This window comes from Scylla paramamosain, chromosome 18, assembly GCF_035594125.1.
Source record: "Scylla paramamosain isolate STU-SP2022 chromosome 18, ASM3559412v1, whole genome shotgun sequence".
NCBI classification, from domain to species: Eukaryota; Metazoa; Arthropoda; class Malacostraca; order Decapoda; family Portunidae; genus Scylla; species Scylla paramamosain.
In genome coordinates, this window is record NC_087168.1 from 13,012,211 (window position 1) to 13,024,350 (window position 12,140).

Here is a 12,140-nt window from a genome sequence, read left to right on the forward strand (position 1 = left end):
AGCTTTTGATTCCACCCTGTCTAGAAGAGCAGTATGAGTGGAACCCCCCCAGACATGTGAAGCACACTCCATACATGGACGGATAAGGCCCTTGTACAGAGTTAGCAGCTGGGGGGTGAGAAAAACTGGCGGAGACGTCTCAGAACACCTAACTTCATAGAAGCTGTTTTAGCTAGAGATGAGATGTGAAGTTTCCAGTTCAGATTATAAGTAAAGGACAGACCGAGGATGTTCAGTGTAGAAGAGGGGGACAGTTGAGTGTCATTGAAGAAGAGGGGATAGTTGTCTGGAAGATTGTGTCGAGTTGATAGATGGAGGAATTGAGTTTTTGAGGCATTGAACAATACCAAGTTTGCTCTGCCCCAATCAGAAATTTTAGAAAGATCAGAAGTCAGGCGTTCTGTGGCTTCCCTGCGTGATATGTTTACCTCCTGAAGGGTTGGACGTCTATGAAAAGACGTGGAAAAGTGCAGGGTGGTATCATCAGCGTAGGAGTGGATAGGACAAGAAGTTTGGTTTAGAAAATCATTAATGAATAATAAGAAGAGAGTGGGTGACAGGACAGAACCCTGAGGAACACCACTGTTAATAGATTTAGGAGAAGAACAGTGACCGTCTACCACAGCAGCAATAGAACGGTCAGAAAGGAAACTTGAGATGAAGTTACAGAGAGAAGGATAGAAACCGTAGGAGGGTAGTTTGGAAATCAAAGCTTTGTGCCAGACTCTATCAAAAGCTTTTGATATGTCCAAGGCAACAGTAAAAGTTTCACCAAAATCTCTAAAAGAGGATGACCAAGACTCAGTAAGGAAAGCCAGAAGATCACCAGTAGAGCGGCCTTGACGGAACCCATACTGGCGATCAGATAGAAGGTTGTGAAGTGATAGATGTTTAAGAATCTTCCTGTTGAGGATAGATTAAAAAACTTTAGATAGGCAGGAAATTAAAGCAATAGGATGGTAGTTTGAGGGATTAGAATGGTCACCCTTTTTAGGAACAGGTTGAATGTAGGCAAACTTCCAGCAAGAAAGAAAGGTAGATGTTGACAGACAGAGCTGAAAGAGTTTGACTAGGCAAGGTGCAAGCACGGAGGCACAGTTTCGGAGAACAATAGGAGGGACCCCATCAGGTCCATAAGCCTTCCGAGGGTTTAGGCCAGCAAGGGCATGGAAAACATCATTGTGAAGAATTTTAATAGGTGGCATGAAGTAGTCAGAGGGTGGAGGAGAGGGAGGAACAAGCCCAGAATCGTCCAAGGTAGAGTTTTTAGGAAAGGTTTGAGCAAAGAGTTCAGCTTTAGAAATAGATGTGATAGCAGTGGTGCCATCTGGTTGAAATAGAGGAGGGAAAGAAGAAGAAGCAAAGTTATTGGAGATATTTTTGGCTAGATGCCAGAAATCACGAGGGGAGTTAGATCTTGAAAGGTTTTGACATTTTCTGTTAATGAAGGAGTTTTTGGCTAGTTGGAGAACAGACTTGGCATGATTCTGGGCAGAAATATAAAGTGCATGAGATTCTGGTGATGGAAGGCTTAAGTACCTTTTGTGGGCCACCTCTCTATCATGTATAGCACGAGAACAAGCTGTGTTAAACCAAGGTTTAGAAGGTTTAGGACGAGAAAAAGAGTGAGGAATGTATGCCTGCATGCCAGACACTATCACCTCTGTTGTGCGCTCAGCACACAAAGACGGGTCTCTGACACGGAAGCAGTAGTCATTCCAAGGAAAATCAGCAAAATACCTCCTCAGGTCCCCCCAACTAGCAGAGGCAAAACGCCAGAGGCACCTTCGCTTAGGGGGATCCTGAGGAGGGATTGGAGTGATAGGACAAGATAAAGATATGAGATTGTGATCGGAGGAGCCCAACGGAGAAGAAAGGGTGACAGCATAATCAGAAGGATTAGAGGTCAGGAAAAGGTCAAGAATGTTGGGCGTATCTCCAAGACGGTCAGGAATAAGCGTAGGGTGTTGCACCAATTGCTCTAGGTCATGGAGGATAGCAAAGTTGTAGGCTAGTTCACCAGGATGGTCAGTGAAGGGAGAGGAAAGCCAAAGCTGGTGGTGAACATTGAAGTCTCCAAGAATGGAGATCTCTGCAAAAGGGAAGAGGGTCAGAATGTGCTCCACTTTGGAAGTTAAGTAGTCAAAGAATTTCTTATAGTCAGAGGATTTAGGTGAGAGGTATACAGCACTGTATATCTCTCACCTAATGGATAATATGTCACTGTTTTCCCAGTGACATATTATCCATTACTATTACCCACAAGATCTTCCTTTTCTGAATTTTTACTTCTCCCAGCTTATAAGTCCCAACAGGTCTATTTTTTGCTTTTTGCAAACTCCAATACAACACATTTTCTCACATTAACCTATTTGGTATGATGCAGTATCAGCTTATAAGTCCCAACAGGTCTATTTTTGCTTTTTTGCAAGCTCCAATACAATACATTTTCTTGCATTAACCTATTTGGTATGATGCAGTATATGTGCCATTTAATCTCTCGTAGAATATCTGAGTGACATGAATACTGCGTCATGGTCATTTCAGCCAGTGTCTGTTTCATTTCTTCTTGCATATAGTATGAGATCTTTCAGAATGTTGGCCGGACATGATATGGTGTTTTATTTTCCTCCCAATATTATTCTAATGTCAGAATATGAGGGAATTTCGTGTGCTCATAGTGGATCTTAGCAGAGGGTTTCTACCACTGGTAGTCAAATATTCTCGGTTTCTACCATGAAATAACACAAATAAAATGAAGGAAAAAATGGTATTTGTGAGTATAGAAACCTCTCATCCATTGAGTTGCCAGTACATACTTACTTGCACCTTTGGTTGTGTATCATGTCGCCCTGCCCCCTCTCCTCCCTGTTTCTGTCATCTGTTTCTGCTTTTATTTTTCCCTTTTCTCTGTTATTTTGAAATGAAAGAGAAAGAAAGAGAGAGAGAGAGAGAGTGTGTGTGTGTGTGTGTGTGTAATTGTTTATTATATGAAAAAAGTAATAAATAAATAGTTCATAGACTTAACACCATTACGTATCTCTCTCTCTCTCTCTCTCTCTCTCTCTCTCTCTCTCTCTCTCTCTCTCTCTCTCTCTCTCTCTCTCTCTCTCTCTCTCTCAGCTGGTACAGTAATTTCTCGCACAAGAAACATTGAAATAACTTACTGATATGAAGATGAAAAGATGAAAAATGGACATATAGATAATAATGATCATAGTTATAGTAAAATGAGAATTACGAAAAGAATGATAAATAAATCACACAAAAATAAAACAACTGACAACTTTATTTATAAAAAGCAATGACTCCTGCTTGATAATTTTTTCCATTGTCGTTCACATGCTTACAGCTGGTGAGATACGTACGATATGTATGATCATTCAGCCCATAGGACCCCTCTGCACCCTCTTCACCCCACAAACCTTCCTCATTACCTTCCTCTCCACATCATCAACCTTCCTCACCTTCCTGTTACTCCCCCACCTGCTCATCTTCACCTCTCCCTGCTAATTTTGTTTCTCAGCCTCCCTCTCTCCTGCCATCACCCATCAATCCTTCCCCTCACCACTCACCCTCACCACCAGCACTTTCCCCTTCACATTCATCCCCTCCTGTTTGTGTCTTTCAGGTGATAGCATTTCCTGAATCATTATTCCCAAATCTTTTTCTTCATTACTTTTTGTTATTATTTTCTCCTCCCATTTTGTACTTCCTTGAAGGTCTCTCTTTACTTTTCCTATTTCCAACATGTGTCATTTTTTGGCATTAAATTCTAGTTTCCATCTTTGGGCTCATGCATATATCTTATCAATATCCTTTTGTAACTCCTTGCAGTCATTTTTATCCTTTATTACTTTCATTATTTTTGCATCATTAGCACTCAGGTTTATATAACTATTTAGATCCTCTGTCATATAATTTACATATATTTGAAATATAATAGGTGCCAACACAGATCCTTGTGGTACCCCACTTGTCACTTTGTGCCAACTTGAATTAGTGTCTCTGATTACTGTTCCCATTTCTCTCCCTTGTAAATAATCCTCCGTCTATCCTAGTGTTGCTCCCTTTAGTCCTCTCTCATTCTCTGGTTTCCAAATAATGCTTTTGTGAGGAACTTTATTGAATGCTTTTTTGAGATCCAGGTATACCGCATCAATTTATCTGTCTCCCTCCCTTGCTCTCCATCTATTACTCTAATATAGAAGCCCAGTAGATTTGTGACACAGGATTTCCCTTTTCTGAATCCAAATTGCTTTTCTGTAATTATCTTTTTAATCTTCTATATATTCTACCCATCTATCTTTAATTACTATTTCACAAAGATTGCTTACAATACTTGTTAGTGACACTGGTCTATAATTCAATGGTTCCATGGTTACTTTTCCTTCTCTCAATGAGCTGCTAATTATATCCTATATAGGTTCTTCCATTTGTTCCCTGCATTCTTAATATCATCCATTTACTTGATCTGGTCACATAGCTTTTCTAACATCCAGCTCTTCCACTAGTTTCTTGATTTCTTGTCTCTTTACTTGTATCTCCTGTATTCCCTCATTCTGTGATACCACTTTTTGTGCCACAAATTCAGTTTCCTTTGTAAACACATACTGAAAACTCTCATTCATTAGTTCACTCATCTCAGCAGTTTCATAAATTCTTCCCTCCTTTTTTAACTTGTTTATGCCATCCTTGTGTTTCATTTTCCTGTTTATGTATCCAGAAGAGTTTGGGTTCTTCCTTGCATTTTCTTACTATGTCACTTTCAAAGTTCTTCTTCTCTTTTTATGATACTATATTCATTCTTTACCTTTCTGCATTCTTCTCTAGTATATCTGTTCAGTTGTCTCATAATTTTCTTCCATCCCCTGTCCTTTTTCTTTTTTGCTTCTACACACCTCGCATTATGTGTGTGTGTGTGTGTGTGTGTGTGTGTATGTGTATTTACCTAGTTGTGTTTTACAGAAAAAGAGCTATGCTTATGCTGTCCTGTCTCCATATCTATAAGCATCCAGCTTAACTTTAAATTCATGAATATTTTTTGCTTTTACCACTGTTTCATCTAAGTTGTTCCATATTTCTATGCTTCTTGACATCTCTTCTACTTGCTGTTTTCTTCAATTTCACTCCATGTCCTCTTGTATCTCTTGAGTCCCACACAAATAAGTCTTCTTTGTCAACTTGATCCTTACCCTTTAAAGCTCAGTATATAGCAATCAGGTCTCCTCTTTCTCTTCTCTCTTGTAATGATGGAAACTTCAGTCTCCTTAATCTTTCTTCATAGGTTAAATCTTTCAAACTTGGTACCAATTTGGCTGCAGCTCTTTGGATCCTTTCTATTTTCCTTATTTCCTTTTTATCATGGGGTGACCAAACAATTGTGGCATATTCCAGTTTTGGTTGAATCACATATTCCATCAACTTTTTCTTCATCTCTTCATCCATGTAAGCAAATGCCCCTTTCATCTTTCTTAGTAACTCATAGGTTTCCCCAACTATTTTGTTTACATGTTTTTCTGGTGATAAATTATCACTTATTGTAATTCCCAAGTCTTTTCTTCTTTGGTTTTCTTAATTTCCACATCTCCATGGTGTAGGAACTTGTCAATCTTCTTTTGCTTTTTCCTAATTCCATCACCTTGCATTTCTTTGCATTGAATTCCATTTCCCATTTCTTACTCCATTTATATATCTTATTTAGATCTTTCTATAATATTCACAATTCATATAGTTTTCCACTCTTTTCAATAATTTTGCATCATCTGCAAACAGATTTTTATAACTGTCAGCCTCATCCACCATATCGTTGACATACACCAGAAACATTACAGGTGGTACTCCACTTGTAACTCTACACCATTCTGATTTTTCTCCCTTTATTACTGTTCTAATTTCTCTATCCCTTAAGAAGTCTGTAATTCAGTTCAGTGTGTTTCCTTGCAAACCCCCTATATTTTGAATTTTCGATAGCAGTCTCTGGTGTGGTACCTTATCAAATGCTTTTTTTAGGTCTAAATAAACACAGTCTGCCCAACCCTCTCTCTCTTGAATTATATCAATTGCTCTACTATAAAAGCTCACTAAATTCGTGACACAAGATTTTCCGTGTGTGTGTGTGTGTGTGTGTGTGTGTTGTGTTTGTGCAGGAATAGGTCTACCTGCTTATCATTATTTATCTCTTTCTTTTTAATTTTGCCATTACCAACTTTAGTGTTATGTAAAAAATATTTGTTGACAAAAGAGTAAAATATAAGAATTTGATGGTTAGCTGTCATGTCTCTCCTCAGATGGAACATGAAGGTGTCTTTCTTTTTAATTTTGCCATTACCAACTTTAGTGTTATGTAAAAAATATTTGTTGACAAAAGAGTAGAATATAAAAATTTGATGGTTAGCTATCATGTCTCTCCTCAGATGGAACATGAAGGTGTCTACTACTGTGTAGCTCAAGGAGTGTCCCCCAACACACCAGGCATGAGGAAGCCTGTCTACTTGCGTGTTGAGCCATGTAAGTATGCAATCTACCTCAGACACTTTATTCTTCCTTTCTTTCCAGACTTACTGTCCATCAAAGGTTTTTCTGACCATGCATTTTTTTCAGTCTAGATTTACATATATCCTTTGCTTGTGGCTCTCCTTACAGAATATATTTGTATACGTTGCTATTTAAGGTCCTTCGTATGTGCTCCAGTGTTGTTTCTTAGATTTCATGTCTTTAAATGGTTAGTATTTCTCAGATAACAAATTTTCCCATTATAGATTCATTATAGATTTCTTTTGCTCTGCATTTAGCCTTTGAAAAACTAGATTTACTCTTGAGTGTCTTGAATCTAAGATAAAAAGAATCCTGTCTTGAAAAGTCACTGTAATTATTACTTTACTTTCTTTTTTTTTCTTTATTCAAAATTAATGCCCAAAATATTTTACTTAGATTTGCACCTCCCATGTTGTGTGTGACTGTGATATCACTAACATTGTTTCTATTCCCTCACCTTGCTGCACGGATTCCTTAGCCTCCAATGATTGGACTTTGCTTGAGCACCCACTCCCAAAACCTATCCCTGACTCCTTTCAGCCCCTCTTCCACCACCGCCTCTCCCTTCACCCTCCTACTTCCTCTGTTCGTCACCCTCGCTTTCCTCGCACTGATCCATCTCCCACAGTCACCTCTGATGAACTCCTAACATCTCAAGTCCAGGATACTCCTTTAACTATCCCTCCAGGCCTCAAATCCTGGTCCCTCACCCACCAAGGCTCCACCACCATTTATCCACAGCCCAAACCCTCAAAATCACAGAACCTCTCAAACAGAGTTGAAGTCTCCTCTGCCATTTTGAGGGGACACTTTATTTATCGTCCATTATACACACTCGCCTCAGGTAGCCATGGGGAGAAGTGTTCTGTGTGTAAGAGTGTGGGTGTGTGGGATGTACCTAGACACCAAGGAATTTGTTTTTAATGTCATTATTGATAAAGGTTATGACTTTAGGGTGAGGAATGCAATGTACGACTTAAAGTAAGTAAATGGAAAAACTTTAGGGGAGGGATACAAAATAACTTGATCAATAAAAAATTTATGTTATTAAGGAGACAAAAAAAGGTTGGATATTTGAGAAGACACAAGAAATAGTCAAGGAAGGAGAGGTGTTTGAATGACATGAAAGCACAATTTCCCTCTATAGGAATATAGCTGTCAGAGATACTGCACAAGAAGAGGTGATGGAGGTGAGGAATGTACATGGACTTAAGGATCTGTCTAGGATTTTTAAGGAAGTGGAGAAAGTACTTAGATGTAGAAGATTGTTATGTATAGAATTCTGGAGATTGATAGAGTTCGTGAAGAAAGAGCTGAATTAATTTAATGGCTTGCAGGAAGGATACAAAAAGATGTGGCTTTCTATAATGAAGTGTAGAAATTTGGAACAAGCTAGATGCAAAATTGATGCAAGTAATATTTACAAATTTACAGCCAAGCTGGGTAACAGAAGACATGAAGACAGGATAGTACAAGCATAACTTGTCCTTCATATTAGAATTAGGTAAACACACACACACACACACACACACACACACACACTAATAAATGGAAGAAGAGGAAGACAATATGTCACAGTGCTGTATGTCCCACCCAAAACAAAGGCCTGGAATAGACAAGAGCATGAACAGTTGCTGAGTGAGACAAAAAAAAAGAATGGCTTGTAAAGAAAATGAAAGAAAACAACAAAATTGTTATAATGGGAGATTTTAATTGTAAAGAGATAAATTAGGAGGAGTGGAACACAAGAGAAGAAGACTCATGGGGAGATAAGGTTCTGAAACTGGCAATGAACAATATTATGACACAGTGGGTTGAGGAAAACACTAGATACAGAGAAGGAGAGGAGCCATCAAGACTTGATTTGGTATCATCAAAAGAAGCAGATATTATAGAAGACATAAACTATAATTGTCCACTGGGAAAAAGTGACCATGTCATGATAAGGTTTTGTATTAAAGAAAAAAGAGAGGAAAGTAGATGTAAAGATTATAAAAGTGAAAGATTTAATTATGGTAAGTCAAATTTTGAACAAATGAGGAGATACTTTGGTGAAGCGGACTGGAGTACACTTATCACAGCAAGTAATGTGCAAAAGAAGTGGGAAGCTTTCATCAATATTTATGAAGAGGGAGTGAAAAGATATGTACTGAAAGTAGAGACAAAGAGAAGATATAACAATGACTGGTATAACAGAAGATGTGAAATAGCTAGGGAGGAGAGGGAAATGGCATGGAATAGATGGCAGAGGAAAAATGCACAGGAGCTATGGCAAAACTACACAACTACAAGAAATGAATATGTAAGGGTTATTAGAGAAGAAAGGAAAAATTATGAGAAAGATGTTATGGACAAATGCAAAGAGGAACCAAGACTATTCTTCAGATATGTGAACAGCAAAATGAAAAATAGAGAAGGAATAAGCAGATTGAAGCTGAATGGTCAAATGTGTGAGGATCTGGTTGAATTGGCAGAGATAATGAATAGGAGTTTTCAATCAGTATTCACAAAAGAGAGAACATTTGTGTGACAGAGTGAGATGAGTGAGGAAATGGGTCTGGGGGAAATCCAAGTGACTGAAGAGGATGTCCAGAAACAGATGAAGGGACTAGACGTTAGGAAGGCCCCTGGACCTGATGGAGTGTCAGGATGGATACTAAAAGAGTGCAATCAGCAGTTGACATGGCTAATACATAATATTATTGAGAGCTCCCTAATTGAAAGTAGAGTCCCAGTTGAATGGAAGAGAGCCAACATAATGCCAATCTACAAAGGTGGCAGTAAAGTGGAGCCCTTAAACTACAGACCTGTGTCTCTAACAAGTGTGGTGTGCAAAATGTGTGAAAGATTGGTGAAGGATAAATGGATGCAGTACCTAGAAGGAAATGAAGTGATAATAAAGAAACAATTTGGATTTAGGAGAGGGAGATCATGTGTTACAAAATTAATGAGTTTTTATTCTAGAGTGGTGGATATAATGCAAGAAAGAGATGGATGGGCAGATTGTGTTTATTTAGACCTGAAGAAGGTCTTTGATAAAGTGCCACACAGGAAATTGTTGTGGAAGCTGAAGCATAATGGTGGGCTAAGGTGCAGCCTGCTGAGATGGATGGAAAATTTCTTGACAAACAGTGAAATAAGGACGGTGGTAAAAGATAAGAAATCATCATAGAGGGAAGTCATAAGTGGAGTACCCCAAGGCTCAGTACTTGCACCAATCATGTTTGCAGTTTATATGAATGATATGATGGAGAGTGTGAACAGCTGCATGAGCCTTTTTGTGGATGATGCAAAGTTGCTGAAGAGAGTTGAGAGTGCAGAGGACTGTGGAACGTTACAAGAAGACCTGAACAAGATATCAGAGTGGAGTTATAGATGGGAAATGGAATTTAATTTAAAGAAGTGTAAAGTGATAGAATTTGGAAAAAGTACAAGAAGAGTAAAAGGAAATTATGTGTTGAATGGTGTAAGGTTGAGTGGAGCAGAAGAGGAAAAGGATCTTGTTGTTACAGTGACTGGGAACCTGACCTCGAAGAGACACATTAGCAAAATTACAGGAGAAACCTATAACTTGTTGAGAAGAATAAGGCAGGCCTTTGCATATATGGATGAAGAGATGGTCAGGAAGATGATTGTGTCGCTGATAAGACTTAGACTAGAATATGCAGCAGTAGTGTGGTCACCATACAAGAAAAAGGATATAAGGAAATTGGAGAAAGTTCAGAGAGCAGCTACAAAGATGGTACCAAGTATCAGGGACTTGTCATATGAAGAGACTGGCAAGGATACATCTACCAATGCTGGAAAAGAGGAGAGAAAGGGAGGACTTGATTACGATATATAAAGCATATGAGGGAGTAGAGGAGTGATTTAATGGTCTGGGATACAAGGGACACTAGAGGACATGGAAAGAGGCTGAAGAGGAGTGCTTATAGAAGAGATGTCAAAAAGTATAGTTTCCCATATAGAAGTATTGATGTATGGAACAGTCTGGATGAGGAGATAGTAAATGCAGAAAGTATACATGGATTCAAGGCTAAGTTGGATATTAAAAGATATAGAGATGGGACAGCACAAGCATATCTCTTTTCCCACAAAGTATAACTAGGTAAATACAACTAGGTAAATACACACATATTCATGGATGGGCAGTATTGTGTTACATGTATTAGCAGTAAATATCCTTCAGTACTTCAGTACTGGTATCACTGTTGCCTTAGCAACTCACTCACAGTTTTGTTATGTTTATTATTATCACTAAGACCTTTATTTCAAAATGTACATGAAAACTGATATATTGTTAAACTGACTTCAATTTTCTGTTGGTCACTATGTTTGTAAACTTTATTATATCAAAATTCCCAAATTACAACTTTAAATCTAATTGTGTAAGTCATGATATACAGGGTGTAACACAAGTTAATGCAGTCACATTATACATATTTAACAATCCTTAGGATTGCTAGAAGGGAAAGTACAGGAAAGTGAGTGGAAAATGTTCTATGCACATGTGCATTTTGAGGCTTTGATAGCTGTGTTATAAAATTCAAGTGTGACAGATGACACATTCACATTGGGTGGGCAGCACCCATGGTGAGATGTGTGAACATAGGATGTCTGTTAGTGAAACTGTGAATTATTCAGTCATGATTTCTATGAGTTTTGGAGCATTACAATGTTCCGTAATGAGACAAGTGATATTAACCCGTACACTGTTTAGTACATATATATATATATACGTATCTCTTATGGAAGAGTTAAGTATATATATTTTTTTTATGTAGGAAGGACACTGGCCAAGGGCAACAAAAATCCAATAAAAAGAAAATGCCTACTGAAATGCCAGTCCCATAAAAGGGTCAAAGCAGTAGTCAAAAATTGATGAATAAGTGTCTTATATATATATATATATATATATATATATATATATATATATATATATATATATATATATATATATATATATATATATATATATATATATATATATATATATATATATATATATATATATATATATATATATATATATATGGTTTATCTTTTAAGCCATATTACGACCTTTAATTTTGTTTGTATATATGAGACTTGTCACTAACAGTAAAAAAGAATATTTTGACAAGTGAATGTTTTCATATAAAGTAGGGTATGCAACAAATAACATGATTTGTTCCAGTGTAATGTTTGTTATGACAAATATGTATTAGGGTGACTGAAGAATTTATAGGAGAAATTAATTGGTTCCAGGGAACCAGAAAACAGTGAAAAAAAAAGTTCCACAATTAAAAAGGAAAAAAATCAAAATAAGCACATTTGCACTATTGCATTTGAGATAACACAACAGATATATATATATTACCCTCCCGAGTTTCGTGCCTAGTCCTAAATTCTTGCCATCCCAAGATCCATGCTGCTTTGACAAGTATAGTTCACATTTACCCGCTGTCTGCATCAGACATATACATACAGTAAACCCCCATAAGTCAGAGCTCTCTCTCTCTCTCTCTCTCTCTCTCTCTCTCTCTCTCTCTCTCTCTCTCTCTCTCTCTCTCTCTCTCTCTCTCTCTCTCTCTCTCTCTCTCTCTTAAAGTAAGACCAATCCT

The 12,140-nt window shown here is 37.7% G+C and overlaps 1 protein-coding gene across 1 annotated transcript in view; it reads left to right on the top strand.

Annotated features, from left to right (window-relative positions):
* LOC135109126 (basement membrane-specific heparan sulfate proteoglycan core protein-like) overlaps positions 1-12,140 on the top strand; it is a 359,280-nt gene that overhangs the window by 190,063 nt on the left and 157,077 nt on the right. Inside the window, 2 exon segments of the mRNA XM_064020215.1 lie at positions 6,417-6,510; positions 7,016-7,381. Coding sequence (XP_063876285.1) covers positions 6,417-6,510; positions 7,016-7,381 — 460 coding nt within the window.